This window comes from Rosa chinensis, chromosome 6 (genome assembly GCF_002994745.2).
Source record: "Rosa chinensis cultivar Old Blush chromosome 6, RchiOBHm-V2, whole genome shotgun sequence".
Lineage (NCBI taxonomy): Eukaryota > Viridiplantae > Streptophyta > Magnoliopsida > Rosales > Rosaceae > Rosa > Rosa chinensis.
The window spans coordinates 18,584,493-18,599,240 of record NC_037093.1 but is presented as its reverse complement, the minus strand read 5'-3'; the positions used below and the strand labels follow the sequence as shown (position 1 = coordinate 18,599,240).

The 14,748-nt window shown below is 37.6% G+C and overlaps 2 protein-coding genes and 1 pseudogene across 5 annotated transcripts; 2 read left to right on the top strand and 1 right to left on the bottom strand.

The window, feature by feature from the left end:
* The first annotated feature begins 388 nt into the window (after positions 1 to 388).
* LOC112174503 (mediator of RNA polymerase II transcription subunit 32) lies at positions 389 to 3,880 on the top strand. 4 transcript variants are annotated; one of them, XM_040508701.1, is made up of 4 exons: positions 431 to 520; positions 867 to 935; positions 1,855 to 2,308; positions 3,455 to 3,880. In XM_040508701.1, exon 3 carries the CDS (start codon positions 1,871 to 1,873, stop codon positions 2,306 to 2,308), a length of 438 nt encoding a protein of 145 aa, XP_040364635.1. In that variant the 5' UTR covers positions 431 to 520; positions 867 to 935; positions 1,855 to 1,870; the 3' UTR covers positions 3,455 to 3,880. The 4 variants fall into 4 exon arrangements, with proteins under 4 accessions (XP_024168049.1, XP_040364635.1, XP_024168050.1 ...); XM_024312282.2 differs by having other exon boundaries at positions 432 to 520; positions 3,434 to 3,880; XM_024312281.2 differs by lacking the exon at positions 867 to 935 and having other exon boundaries at positions 389 to 520; positions 3,434 to 3,880.
* A 320-nt stretch (positions 3,881 to 4,200) lies between these two features.
* LOC112168761 (dehydrodolichyl diphosphate synthase complex subunit NUS1) lies at positions 4,201 to 9,569 on the top strand. The gene is made up of 8 exons (XM_024305672.2): positions 4,201 to 4,579; positions 4,691 to 4,747; positions 7,044 to 7,314; positions 7,433 to 7,494; positions 8,078 to 8,276; positions 8,372 to 8,468; positions 8,938 to 9,020; positions 9,210 to 9,569. The coding sequence occupies exons 2-8, from the start codon at positions 4,694 to 4,696 to the stop codon at positions 9,215 to 9,217; spliced, it is 774 nt and encodes a 257-aa protein (XP_024161440.1). The 5' UTR covers positions 4,201 to 4,579; positions 4,691 to 4,693; the 3' UTR covers positions 9,218 to 9,569.
* A 2,066-nt stretch (positions 9,570 to 11,635) lies between these two features.
* Positions 11,636 to 13,793, bottom strand: LOC112170982 (annotated as a pseudogene).
* Between the last annotated feature and the right edge of the window lie 955 nt (positions 13,794 to 14,748).

The window sequence follows — 14,748 nt, the reverse complement described above, 5'->3', positions numbered from 1 at the left end:
AATCTGATTTGAAATTTCCTTAAATTAAATTCATTGAATATTATGATCTTCTTCTAATAGCAAATTAAAAGGGATTCTAGAACCATATCATGATCGAGAACCAACTATCTGATTAATTTTGGTGATGGAGAGACTTACTCATTTAGAGAGCAATATCATGTGATTTCGATTAATTCTTCTTCTCGTGGTTGAAGATACAAATAAAAAGTAGAGTAACAGATTATTGTATCTCATGTTCAAGGGTATTTTGGTTAAATTAATGAACCTTTTAAGTATTACGAAAAATAAATTAGAGATGTATTAAGTATTGGAGGTTCAAATAACAAATTTAGAGATCTAACTAGAAACCACTCTTTTACGTCTTGTTTTTATGTGCTCAGAAAACAAGAAAGGCTGAACCGGAAACTTTGACTCGGCCCGTCAACACAAACAAACCGGATTTATAAGTTGCCTGCGTCTCCCTTCCGTTCTTGTTCTTCTTCTTCTTGGGTTCCTTCCCTCAGGCTTCTATCCTACCCAGGTATTCCCTCTTTCTTTATGTTTTTTCCTGTAGCTTCTCCTTTCGATTAAATTCATCGAGCAAGAACTAGTCGCCCTTCATTTTCTGTTTAACTGTATCAAAATCATATTTGGATATTCCATCTGAATTTCTAGGCCCCATTGTTTGATTAGGGGGTTTGGGGTTTAGGGTCCCAATCCTTTTTTGTTAATCAATTCAACTTCCTAGCCCTTCAATATTGAAAGTTTGAGAATTTGCCATTTTCACATGTTTGTTGTGCTGATGATCTTCTAGGTTTCTCTTTTGTTGCTTTCAGTGCTGGTTTTCTCTTAATGTTTGTTCTCCGTTGATTTTGCCTTTGTGTTAGGCTTGTTGGGAGAATCCCACTACATCATTTACGAAACAAACAAGGCATCTGGGTTTCTTGACACACATGGTATCACATCTCACTTCTCACTTGTATGGATGTAAATATTATAATGGGAGTTTGTATCATGCTAGTTTAGGATGAGAGTTTAGAATTTTATAATCAATAAAATAAGTGAGGCAAACTTGCAAAGGAACTCTGGATTGAGGTAAGCATCTCTTGGATTAAACCTTCCGTCTCAACCTTCTGTGATGCCTTAAATTGCCTGCTTGTGGAATTTCCTACCAAAAATCTGGTTTAGGGTTTATGGAACTTTAACCTGGTCCGATGAATGTGAACAAACCGAACTCACCGTGGCCCTTATTTCTTGTCTCAATTCCCTTCTTCGGTTTGTCAACCCCAGTTCTCCACCCCCCAAACCTGTAAAGTGCAACCTCAGTTTTGTACTTGTTGACTCTTTCTTCGGCTTTTCTTATAGGCAGGTTTTTTTGTTTTTTGTTTTGTTTTGTATGATATCAAGGTTTAGGGTTTAACTTCTGCCTTATGGATGTCTAATATCATAGTTTAGGGTATATCATAGCTTCTTGTTGCCTCTATAGCTGGTTGGTCCTTATGATTGAATTCATTGATGTCATGGTGAGCATTCAATGCCAAATTTCGGCTTTCCATCGTCTTAAAAAGCCCTCTTCTTGCTTCATTTTTAGTTCAGTTGTATGAAGTTATAGTGATCTTTACAATATGGACTTCGAAATTGAAATGTGTAACGTGTACTTAGGTTTAAAGTGACAAGATTTTTGAACTTTGATGTGAGTTAGTATGAATTTCTAGGTTCCACTGTGAAAGAAAACAAGCATTTTTTTTGTTGGTCTTAAGCATATATAAAGTAAAGGTAGCCAATCCTTTACCTCATTTGTATATGTGTTTAAGGTTTTACCTTTTCGTATTTTCCTCAATTAATTGTTCTGTAACATTTTACTAATATTGACAGCTGCTTGGCCCGCAAGATGGACAACATTGTGGATTCTCTAAACAACGCATACCAAGAGTTTGTCGTTGCTGCAGCTAATGTGCTCGAGGCCAAGGAAACTTCTGGCGGCCAAAAGACAACAGCCACGGATACTGCTCTAGAGAGCTTTAAGCAGAAGTGGGAACTTTTCAGAGTGACTTGTGATCAAGCAGAGGAGTTTGTGGAGTCTGTGAAGCAACGGATTGGCTCAGAGTGTCTGGTGGATGAGGCAACCGGCCCTGTGGTAGGGAAGTCTGGGCAGACTACGACAACTGGTCTCCCGCCAATCAGTGCAGTTCGATTGGAACAGATGAGTAAAGCTGTTCGTTGGCTTGTCATAGAACTTCAACATGGTTCTGGAACAGCTGCTGGTTCAGCACACTCTCATCAATCAGCTCCCTTCGATGCTAGATTCTCTGAAGATTCAGCTCCGTAGGTATGAAATTCAAACCCCTGTATCAACAAAGGCTGATAAGTTTTTATAGGTGGTACATTGAAGTCCTCAAGTACTTATTAAATATGTAAATTTGAGAAACAAAAAGGATTGACATTACAAGATCTGTGAAAAGATTAAGGTCCTAAATATAAGAAAAGACATGTATGTGAAAGAATTGTCACATGTCAATCCTACCATACTTACCAAACACATTGTTCATGTAAAAAAGAAAAAGGCAAATATACAACAGATGTAATTTAGAATACAAACACCCCTCACCATTTCTCAGGTTGTGTTAGCATAGAGGTAGATCTGAAAGCTAACCTGAAACAGATGTATTTTTTATTTCTATTTTCTTTGATGCCTCTTGGGCCGGACGAAAAAGCAAACTTATGCCTCTGTTTCAGTTTAATTCTCTCAAACAGATATTGTTCATGTGCATACAGATCAGATATTATAGACTGCCAAAGGGGTCACATGTACACAAGTATCAGGGACTCACTTATTAGTTATACAAAGGGCCTTGCCATATAGTGATTTCAATATTACCCTGTATCCCTCAACTTTTCTGGGGATTTTAAGGGGCTGTGATTTTATTATTTTTGTGTACTAGTGCTGAGTCCCCTTTGGCTTTTTGATGAACTTATCACTTAAATAATAGGAGGGGGAAAGACTAAAAGAAAAAGAGAAGAATGGGTTGCTTAAAGACTTGAAGGTTATACCTATATGGATGTGCATCTCACCTAAGTATTTTGTCCTTCTTTAAACATGTATAGCACGGGAGTAATTTACTTTGATTTCAAATTACCCAAGAACTACTATGGAACACTTACTGTGATAATCATGAATAAGGGACATCATTTTAATATATTGGTGGCTGCTATGCTGATCGTGTTTTAGACAATCTGAAAACTGATGTTTGTGTAATTTTGCTGAGTATTTGCTTTCAAGATTTCATCAATGGCAAGTTCTGGGTGGCCGTTTTAGGATAGGAATTTCAAAACTCTTCTACGTGTTTGTTAAATCTTTGTTAACCTCCTGTAATCTTGAATGCATCTGTCAATCCTTTGTCTTACTCTATGTCACAAACTTTGCTTTTTCTTACAAACTGTTTTAACCTGGCAGATTTCATCTTTGGAACATCAGGTGAATAAGATGGGTTATATAAGCAACCCTGAGGAATGTTAAACATGCTGTCTGCAGTTGAAAGACTAGGATTCTGCTGTGTTTGGGTGATATCAAATGCACGGGATGCAGTCGTACTAGGTTCCATATTATTGCTCTGCTTCAGCAGTTGCGCTTTTGTGGGAAGCAATATGCAAATCATTTGTGGTTCCTGTGTAATCTGGCACTGCCCATAGTATTGTTGCCTAATGTACGCTTACACCTACAATAGACTATTTCTAGGAGACTTTTAACTTGTAACAGCTGATCAACAGCCAAGAGCCAAGAGCAGTGCTTTTGTTGAAGTCATGTATTTACTGCTCTTTTCTTTGTAATTGTAGGAAGGATGCTAATCTCAATAAGGTCATCTTGAAAAAGAGAAAAAATGCATTATGAATTCACGATCAATTTGCCATTGTTACAGGGGATGTGACTTTCCCTACCATTAGTATTCGAGACCTTTCTAGTTTCTAAATCGTTGTGTTGGAAAACAAACAAAAATTATCTCCAAGGGGCCTGCACGAACCTTACATTTATAAAAGATCGGTTGCTTTCGACCAAAAAACAAAAGATGAACTATATCACCTTATGATCACAGGGGTTTCTTATTTGAACTTATTTAAAATTTCTGTGGTATATATGAGGTTTCAAGTCCAAATATCAAAAAAAAAAAAAGACATATCTATTTATGAGGTCATACGAAAGCCAAACAAACGTTCGAGTTTGTGGCAAACGTAATAAAGGCGCGGATTCAAGGTCACACAGTTCGGTTCTGTATCAGTGTTTTGCATTATTCTCCGTGAAAGTGATCCATCACACACACTCTCTCTCTCTCTGTAGCAGATACTTTAATCGATTTTTGTCCCCTTTTCCTTCTCAAAATCTCAGCAGCACAGAATTAACCTGATCACCAAAAAAAAAAAATCACAAATTTTCGTGAACCCAATTGCACCCACCACAGATTCCTGCACCACAAATTAGTGCCCAATTCTGGTACGCAAATTTAACGCTTCACTTGAGAGCCTATTTAGACAATGGCTCTGCTGCTCTTTGCTCACTCAAAAACTCACTAAATTGTCTTTCTGGTTTTCTCTCTGTCTTTTTGAGGTTAGTTTCTTAGTTGCTTGTTGGGTTTAGTGTTTTTCATCCAGTTGGGTTTTATTGAATTTTGTTGGGTTTATATTGATTGGTTTCTTTTTGTGTTTGGTTATGTTTCAGCTGATGGATTTGAAGATTCAAATGCAGAGGGCAAGGGCAACCTCTTTTGCTTCTTATGTAAGTGTTTAAGATTCCTTGTTCAGTTAATATTTGCTTGTTATTGTGTTGAATCTTATTAAAGTTTTTAACTTTTTGCAAAATTCAGACAGGAGGTTATATCCTGAATACCTATGATATTTGATAGCTCTAATTTTTCTCTCGTTAGTCCTATGCATTTATTTGTTCATAAGAAAGTGGGCCAATTTGTATTGGCTTCTTCACAGTGGAAACCATCTTCATATGACATAATATAGCAAAACACCGTATGCGTAAATTCAATCTGAGCAGTTTAGTGTGGTTCTTCAGAACTGCATCAAGAAAGTAGGAACTTGTTCTCTATGAATATGGCTTCTTTGAAGCAGTATTGTTGGATGAGATGTTAGTGTAGTTATCTCCGTAAATGTAACTCGTAAATGAGTTTCAGTATACCCAGTATCATTTAGAGTTCGAGGATGATACAATCGTTTTTCTTTTGGGGGATGATGAGAATTTAAGTAAGTTATTATTTATGATGAGTCCTTTGATATTGTCTCTGGTTTGTGTTTTTGGTATCTGGTGGTGGAGAAGCTCAGAGAAGTAGAAGGGTGGAGAAAAAGTTTTTTATTGAGTGTTTCGTCCAATCTGTTTCGAGTAGTTTTCTTACCTGTTATCTTTTTGTTTTTCGAGTCCTTAGTCTTTCTAACTGGAGTAGCCAACCAGTTAGAAAGACTAGTGAGAAGTTTTCTGTGGCAAGGGTGGAGGGGAGGAAGAAATTACCATTCAGTAGTGGTTTGTCAAACAACAGAGAAAAGTGGTTTTGTGGTGGAGAACTTGATGAGGAGAAATGAGGCCCTTCTAGGTTCCTTGTTCTTGTAGGGTATTAGTATGTTTTCCTAGTCTTGTTGCAGCTGTTGTTTGTTTGGCGCTTTGTTGTGCGGCACTGTTCCTTTTGTGGACTTCTTGTCCAGTTTCTTTTTGTATCATTCTTGTTCTTCAATAAATTTTGTTCTTTTTCCAAAAATAAAATAAAATATGAGACTGTTTTAGGGAAGTGGCTGTGGAGATTTCAGGAAGAAACCCTTAGGTAAAAATGGGTTGCACACAAATGGCTGGAACTCCAATATTGTGATTCTGGGTTAAAGCCAAAGTCTATAGCAAGCTATCTCACTATAAATTAATTTGTTTTCTGCTTATTGCCATTTTGTTGTGGGAAATGGGGAAACGGTGAGGTTTCTGGAAGAGAGATTGGTGGCGGAGACAGCTTGCCATTTCATAACTTTTTTTTATATAGATTATGATCATAACTTTACCATTTCTAGGATGTGTACTAATGATTCTACTTTTTCTTTGAGCTGGGTTTGCGATTAGAAGGAATTTGGCTGACTTGAAGTTGTTGAGCTTTTACCTTTATTTTCTCAGCTTCATGACACTGTGTTGGTCTCATCTAAACAAGATAAGAGAATATTGATATTAGAGTCTTTGGATGAATTTTCTTGCAAATGTGACTCTAAGAAGTTGACAGATAACCATGTCTCCTCAATACTCTCTATTCTGTAAGTTTGAAGGCTAATGTCCCTCCTAAATTTCAGTATTAATCTTAGGATATTGCTCATGGAAGGCAAATGCTTGTGATTTGGTTCAAAGGAGAAGACCCTATGCTTGGCTCTCCCCTTAGTGGTGTATTATTGGCAAAGAAGAAGCCAAGAGTGTGAATATTTGTTTCTGTACTTTCCAATTGCTTTAGCTCTTTGGAAAAGGGTTCTTAGGGAATGTAATGTCAGCTGGGACATTGACCAACTGTGAGTACGAACATCTGTGTGTTTTAAGGAAGAAACAAGGAATTGGTTCTGGGGAGATAGATGTGCTATAATGGCGGTGCTTTGGGTCATTTTGGGGGCATCTTTATGGGCTTTGGTTTCTACAATTTAGGAGTAGCTCGTTTTCAGCTAATTACTTGGATTACAATGCAGCAGTTACTTAAGTACTTAACTCTGTTGCTCATATTCTTGGTGTTTCATTCTTCTTTGCTTGGTGTTTCTAGGAGTTTTCTCAGTGGACATTCTGTCGACTCCTTTTTTATTATTCATTTGAATAACTTCTGTTTTGTATGAAAAAATTGAAGACGGTACACTTTCGATAATTTGTAAGCTGAAAAGAAAATCTCATTGTGCGCTTTAAGGGAACATAATGGATTGCCATTCAGACCCTTTATAGCTATATCAGACAAATTATGATACTTAGATGAATATGGCCGATTCATATTCATTCATTTCATATGCGTTTTACCTTAATAAAACCTATATTTAATGTTGATCCTGGGTTGATATTGGTTCAGACTGGCAATCTTGGGCTACTGCTCCTCTGGCATATTCTGCATCTTTTGGTCAGACTATGGTACTTTCTGTTGTGGATGGTTTGTGTGCTTGAGAGCTATCTCATTTCTGGTGGAATACTTAAGAAGTATAAAGCCCTTAACGTAGGTAAACTACGGTACCTGGCGATTGTAGTAGAAAGTGAAGAGGCATACGAAACTTCCAAAGTTATTGAGCTTCTGCAGTGGCTAGAAGCTATTGGCGTGAAACGTGTGTGCCTCTACGACACAGAAGGTAATGGTGCCATGTTAGACTAATTTTGATAGTGGACCTTCTTCTCCTATTGATGTCTAATAATCTGACATATACATACAATCCTTTGTGTAATTCTTTCTCATTTTATGATTTCTAGGAGTGTTGAAGAAATCAAAAGAAGTCATCTTGACCAAACTGAAAAATGCAGTAGTATATGAGGTATTGTGTTCTATTCCTTTACTTTTTTTCTCCAGTTTAACAAAAACAATAACCAAAATACATGCATACTTGGAGGATGTTTTTACAATTTATAATCACATCAAGATGTATCTAGAATTCAGGATTGAGTTAGTACGTCCAATTGTTAAGTTTTTCGCTACCAATAATTTTTGTTATTAATAAACTTCCATATTTTTTATTTGACTTGTAGAGGCTTTTTTAATGTTAAGCATACAGAAGGCTTACTACATTATTAATTAGAGTACTGATGTAGGGTTGATGGGATGTAAGTAAAGGAACTCTAGATATATATATATATATATATATATATATATATTTATATTTATACACACCACATACACGCACTCACACACGCACACGCACACACACACACACACACACACACAAACACAAACACACACACACACACACACACACACACACACACACATATATATATATATATATATCTGTATTTTGTGTACTTATCATACTTGTACTAATATATGTGTCTTTCACAATGAACTATTCCATGACTGATGATTAAAATCTTTTGACCCAACTTAATATTTATCATGTGCAGGACGGTTATCAAGATGAAAGCTTAGTTGACCAAATACGCATGTCTGTAGAATTTTGTTCATTCTCTGATGGAAAAGAAGCTATAACCAAAGCAGCTAACTTGCTCTTTGTGAAGTATTTGAAATTGGCGACACTACCTGGTGATCATGAAGAGAAAATCTTTACAGAACCTCACATGGATGATGCACTTAAAGCTATTGGTTAGTTTACTGTCAGATGCATCAATTTTTTACTATTTATGATTTACTTTTACAGTTTAGTTAAACTTCTGGGTGTTTTTGTATTGTCATTTCAGGTGGCAGAGGGCCGGACCCTGACCTCCTATTAGTTTATGGACCTGCAAGATGCCACCTTGGTTTTCCTGCATGGAGAATGCGATATACGGAGATTGTGTGAGTATTCTTTAGACCACATATGTTGATGAGAGTAGTTACTATATTTTTCCCCAACCTGTCTACTTGGTCTAGTTACATTATTTTGCTTAAGTTTAAGCCAATCACTAATGTGAGCTATATATTTGTTTGGTAGTTTGTGCATTTTTGTTTTCTTCAGGAGAAGTTTTCAGAATACTTCTGAAACAGAAGCATTCCCTTATTTTTTTGTACATGAGTATTCTTTAGACCACATATGTTGATGAGAGTAGTTACTATATTTTTCCTCAACCTGTCTACTTGGTCTAGTTGGGTTATTTTGCTTAAGTTTAAGCCAATCACTAATGTGAGCTATATATTTGTTTGGTAGTTTGTGAATATTTGTTTTCTTCACGAGAAGTTTTCTGAATATTTCTGAAACAGAAGCTTTCCCTTCTTTCTTGTACATGTTTGTTTCTTGAACTGATTCTATCTCATACTTGTGGTGCAGACACATGGGTCAGCTAATGCATATGAGATACGGTTCCCTAATTAAAGCCATTTACAGGTTCACCACTGTGCGCCAAAACTATGGTAAGCAGTTTGTTGTCCAGTTGTACTCGTCAATTTGTCAACTCTTCTTATTGTTTGCAATGAATTACTGATTCAGTAGGTGGCAAGTTTGCAATGGTATTCAAAATAATTGTTTTCATTGCCCATCTATAGACACAACATAGTGTCTTAGAAATTGGTTTGACATTTTATACTGTACTTGTTCCACAGGTAAATGACATTGCATTTTGGTGATCATATATGTGGAAGGCTGATGACATTTGGAACAAAACTTGTCGACCTTTGTTCAAGGGCGAAGTAATTGTTTAGGGATTGGGCCTTCTGTGCTCCTGCCGACTATTCTTAGATATGCATGTAACATGAATAGTAATCAGGATATAGTGGATCTAGCACGGTTGTAAGTTGTAACCACAATTGTTCACTCCCAGTTGTAATGCTTAAGTTTGTTGAATAAAAAATACAAATATAGCCAAATATTTAGAGAGCTCTGTTTGTAACCGGACAAAAAGTAAGGGGTAACGAGGTAGTGCTTTGCAATGACAATGGGATTGTCCGATTGTGTTGGTTCAAGTTATTCATCTTACCAGCGTTTCCTTCTTAGACAACTTCAATTTATGAAGTGCTAATTCCACTGAGATTGACGATGTCTTCTCAAGTGATATTGTTCAATTTTTAGTCAAGCTGTTAGTGATATACAGCCTCTATTATTGGGTGAGCTTATTTGTCACCAGAAATGAATGCATGAACGCCATTTTCCTCATACAACCAACTGCAACCAATCTATTCTTAACCTACTATGCTTTTACCTTCACTCTTATAGTCTTATTCTCATCCAATCCCAATTTTCCCCAGCAGCATATAAATTAGCCGACTGCAAATATCGATCCCCAACTGCGATATTTATTGCACATATGCATATAGGTGAAACTCCCATATTCTTTCATTACATATCAGCCAAGCTTGTATTGCCCCCAAGCACTCGGATGAGAATCAGAGAATCAGGTACTATCTGTTCCTTGGCACTGCACGCACTGAAAAGTTCAAAAACAGATGCCCAGATATTAAATGACTTTGAAATTTGAATACCTGGTCTTGCCACTCTTACAGTATACATCAACAATGGCACACTGCCACTGCTTATAAGCCGATTTTAACTCGTATATTTGCGTCCTCCTTATTTAGGCACCTCCTATTTTAAGTTATTGTGCATTATGGTGAAGCCTGAGAATTGAAGAAGAATGAAGAGCTTGCTATTATCAGTGACCACAATAGGTGAACGATATTTACCAATCATGAGACTTAGTGACTTTCAATAATAGAAGCATACAAACCGTAGTCCTGAATGGCTGTACCCAGTAAAGTAGTAGAGAGGTGTTTGCCTTTGTTCTGAGTACTTGAAAATTTTTAGCTCATTCCAGCATGGCGTACAGGTGAAGCCGCCAAGTGGAACAAGTGACAATTGAAGCTGATAAAGTACAAATTAAGATTGAACTTTGACACATTCAGGCTCATGACACTAGTTTGACTAGATATCAGTTAGTATGTTTGAGCTTCCCTGGTGAGGCTCATGCGTTTTAACTTCTAAACTAAAATATTCAAAACTGAACTTAAGAGTCTTGTCAGCATTCCTTTTCTCTTCCTATACTTTAATTTATTTTATTTTTTTATTTGTATATTTGTTCTGCCAGGAGTTGTTACTGATAACAAGTAAGAAGCATGGCTGGTTAGCAGAAGGAAGCAGCTGCTGAGAGGCACAATGTCGGAGGAAGGGTGTTGCTGCTAGACCTATAACCAGGCATCAACAAATTAAAAAAAATTCCACTGGTTAACCTTAACCTTGGTCCTCGTCCTGGCTGCTATGGGTACATAAGAAGAACTCCTACTCATATTAGGGTTAGGGAACATTGTGCCCCATTAATTCAGTAAACTGACATAGAACAGGATCTTGAGTACTGGCATTGTCAAATACCCCTAAGCATATGACAATGTTTTTGCCAGCAGTTTTCTTAGAATCCATACATGAATTCTAAATGTTCATTTTTGCAAAACCAAAACCAGCAAATTAATGAATTATATGTGTAATGCATCTCAGTTTTTAAGACTGCTTGTTCTTGTAGATGATCACTCACTTGAGTAAAGGGAGGAGGAACAACTGTCAGAGGCCGGCTGAAGTGTTAGGTTTCTACTGTCACTTCTGAATTGTTTTGATATTTGATAATTTTTTTAAAAAAGAATCTCACACTTTTGAGTCTTGCAATCAATCCTTCTTTCTCTGGGACATTTGTTTGCTGCATGAAACTCTTTAACTTACACTACTGTTGGTTTTAGATTTATTTGTAATTTAAAGATCTACATATGTCAAAGTGCTCTGAAACAGCGCACTGCAAATATGGTCTGACGTACTCACCCTCATCCACAGCACGCACCAAAAGATAAGCAATTAGCATAAGGATTGGTTTGAAGAGAAAGGAAAGAACTTTTATTGATTGAAGTCTGAAGAGGTACTAGTTAACTAATTACAGTCTAAACCCCACCAGAAGTAAAATAACACACGCACGACAGAGGCACTCCTTTCCTTGAGAATCGATACAATATCAAACTATTACAAATTTGAGAGAGAGGGAGAGGCATCTTCTTTAAACCACATCCAGTACATACTCCAGCCGGTAATAATGCGGAGCTATTTCAACCAACCATTCCGGCTTGATCTCTGTTACTTGTCTCATATATTCTCCGGTTGTGGGCACCAAATCATGATACACAACCCACGTCGGGAGCACTTGTGCCATCCCCGAGTTGGGATGTATACGGATAGTTGGTGAATCTGGCTCTTTGACTGTTCTATAAGATCCATTCATTTGCTGCTTTGCAGAATGAGGTAAGAAACCGGTGGTAATAGCCTTCTCTATAGGCTCCAAATCAACTAGATTTGAGGTGAGCACTATGCCGACCTTCTCCAAGAGCTGCTCAAGCTTATCCCGAATATGTCTTGCTCTCCTCATGCTTCTAACTCGTATGTAGTTTTCGTGACACCACTGTGTTGAGAAATTTGCCTCTTTCCATGCATTGTAAACTCTAAGCAATGCAATGTGATCCCCCACATTCCCAGAATGAAAATGCAATTGCGCATTGTCGGCATCTGCATGTTTGTCCTGTGGTCGATAGAAGACTGAATCACTACCGGTGGAAAGCATGGCAACAATAGAAATCACCTCAGCTGAGCATTTGTACTCAATTGAAGCAACTACCGCCCTAGACAGCATATGATCCAAGGGGATTTCCGCCATCTGTGCAGCCACCAACCCTAGAAAGCTCACCCTCAGTATTTACAGCACCTAGTATAAATAACACTTGTAAGGCTTTTGTCAATGCTTCAGCAGGTGGAGGGTCAATAAACTCAAACTGTGATAAATTAACCCCAAGATGCAGAAGCCTAAGAACAGCATTTACAAGGTTAGTCCATTGTACTTCTGGCACTGTGATTTTATCAAAATCTTTGTGATAATTACGATCAGTATATAAACAGAAGCACTTGGCAGGGGCCGTTTGACTTCCCCTTTCACTTACCACCATCCTTTGTAATGCAGTTGCCTTTGAGATGTGAGCGACTTGCATTAACTCTATACCAGTTCTTGGATTATAACACTTCCTCTTGCAAAACCCAGGGTCAATGACATATTTGGCCCCATTGATAGCCACTGTGGCAAGGAAAACCTTCCTGGCTCCTTGAGGTGTGGGCTCAAAAACTTTTGCTTGAAGCTCAGCAGGCAGGTTTTCATGTACGGGGCAGATAATCAGCTCTTCAGCCAAGCCAGCAGCTTTTAGCTTCAATTCTTCTTCTGCTGTTTCGATCTCTTCATAATCGGTGAGTAAGACCAAAATATCTCCCCCGGTTGGTTCTGTCGCATGGATTTGAAGTGCAGTGCCTATTGCTACATCCAAGTAATCTACTATTGGTGCGTTCATGTGTTCAATTTTGGTGTGACCATAACTCATCCGCCTTGTTAGTAGGATTTTGAGAATGGGAGCTTTATTGAAATAACCACGTAACTTATCAGCATGATCAGTAGTTCGGATGGAGATGACTATCTTAAGTTTGGTTCTAAATCGAAGAATATCCTTTAACAATCCAAGTAGGATATCAGTTGAGAGGGTTCTCTCATCGGCCCCATCCACCACCAACACACTATAGCTTATCAAATCTGGTTCACCATAGAGTTCATGCAACAACATTGCATCTGTCATATATCTCAAAACAGTCTTTTCAGATGTGCAATCCTCAGAAGGAATGGAATACCCTACCTCATGCCCGAGCTTGACACCCACTTCTTTAGAAACTCTGGAAGCAGCACTCATAGCCACAACTCCATGTGGCTGTGTGCACCCAATCTTCCCTTTTTCGCTATATCCGGCCTCGTGTAGATATTGGGGTATCTGTGTGGTTTTTCCACACCCAGTTGGACCATAAATAATAACAACCTGATTCGCTTCAACATAGTCGAGCAATTCTTCACGAAATATGTAAATGGGTAGTGCTTTTCTATCCTCCTGGAGCTTCTCAAATAGCTCCGAATTGAATTGCTGCACTTGTTCATCATCATCAACTTTAGCAGCTGCTGCATCATCATCATCATCAGCCGAACTTCTTATACTTTTAACTTGATCTTTCTGGTGTGGGGGAACAAGCTCTTCATTGTCTTCTTGACTCCAAGCCTCACTCCGGCGCCTTTTCTTATCGGGATCTGACTTGCTGGGCTCCGAACCAACTTGCAGAGAAGACGAAGATGATGACATCTTCAATTTCAAGCTTAATTGATTGAACCTTGAGAAGGGGGATTGGAATAGTACGAGCCTAGGTTGCGGGAGATTCTCTGGCACAACAACGGAAGACTAAGAAGACATATATAGAAGCTGAGGCTCCCTACTTCTAAATGAACTAGGATTCCATTATCCAAAAAAAAAAAAAAAAATCCCTACTCCTAGTAGGAATAGGAAACTAGGAGTTCTTGTAACTTTTATTTTATTTTTATCTAGGAAATCACATTCAGCTCCTCTGGGAACCAACAACATTAAAATTAAAACCCTATTCCAGAAAGGCATCTAAACCATGGACTTTTTTTTCTTGTGTTCACAAAGTGAAGAATCAGCACATTCCATTATTGAAGTACAAATAAAAACTACTAAAGCACAGAAACTAGAGGAAAGATAAAATTACACAGAACTTGTTTAAAGCACTCAGCAGTAAAAAAAAAAAAAAAAAAACAAAATTTGACATACGATTTTCCAAGGAACATGCCAACTGCTAGATATTTGGATGAATTGGTAGTTTTATTTCCAGCTTCCATTGAGGCACTTGCATTGGTATTTTCCCCTGCTTCGGTAACAATAGTATTGTTCCAATGCTCCACCAGTTGCCATGCTCAAAAGATAACCTCCTTTAAATCTGAATGGATGAAAAATAATTAATTCATTGATCTCAAAATCTGAAGGATGCAACATAACCGTGTGACAAATAAGTATTCATAACAAATGTAACCAAGCCTATGAACAAATAAAAACAACATCAGTAACAAGAAAAGTAACCTCGGTGTGAGCCCACATGAACCAAGAAAACAAAAAAGAAAAAAAACAATATGTGTGTGTGTATAGTTGGTTAACTGGAGCAAAGAAAATTGTAAAATGATTCCAAAAGGCAAACTCAGAAACCAGCCCCAATGAAAATTTCACAAAGTCAGATTGAATAAGATCT

Coding starts and splice junctions, on each gene's coding strand:
- LOC112174503 (XM_024312281.2), top strand. CDS start 1,871: ATGGACAACATTGTGGATTCTCTAAACAACGCATACCAAGAGTTTGTC.
- LOC112168761 (XM_024305672.2), top strand. CDS start 4,694: ATGGATTTGAAGATTCAAATGCAGAGGGCAAGGGCAACCTCTTTTGCT. Junction 7,495..8,077: donor AAAATGCAGTAGTATATGAG/GTATTGTGTTCT, acceptor TATCATGTGCAG/GACGGTTATCAAGATGAAAG. Junction 8,277..8,371: donor TGATGCACTTAAAGCTATTG/GTTAGTTTACTG, acceptor TTGTCATTTCAG/GTGGCAGAGGGCCGGACCCT.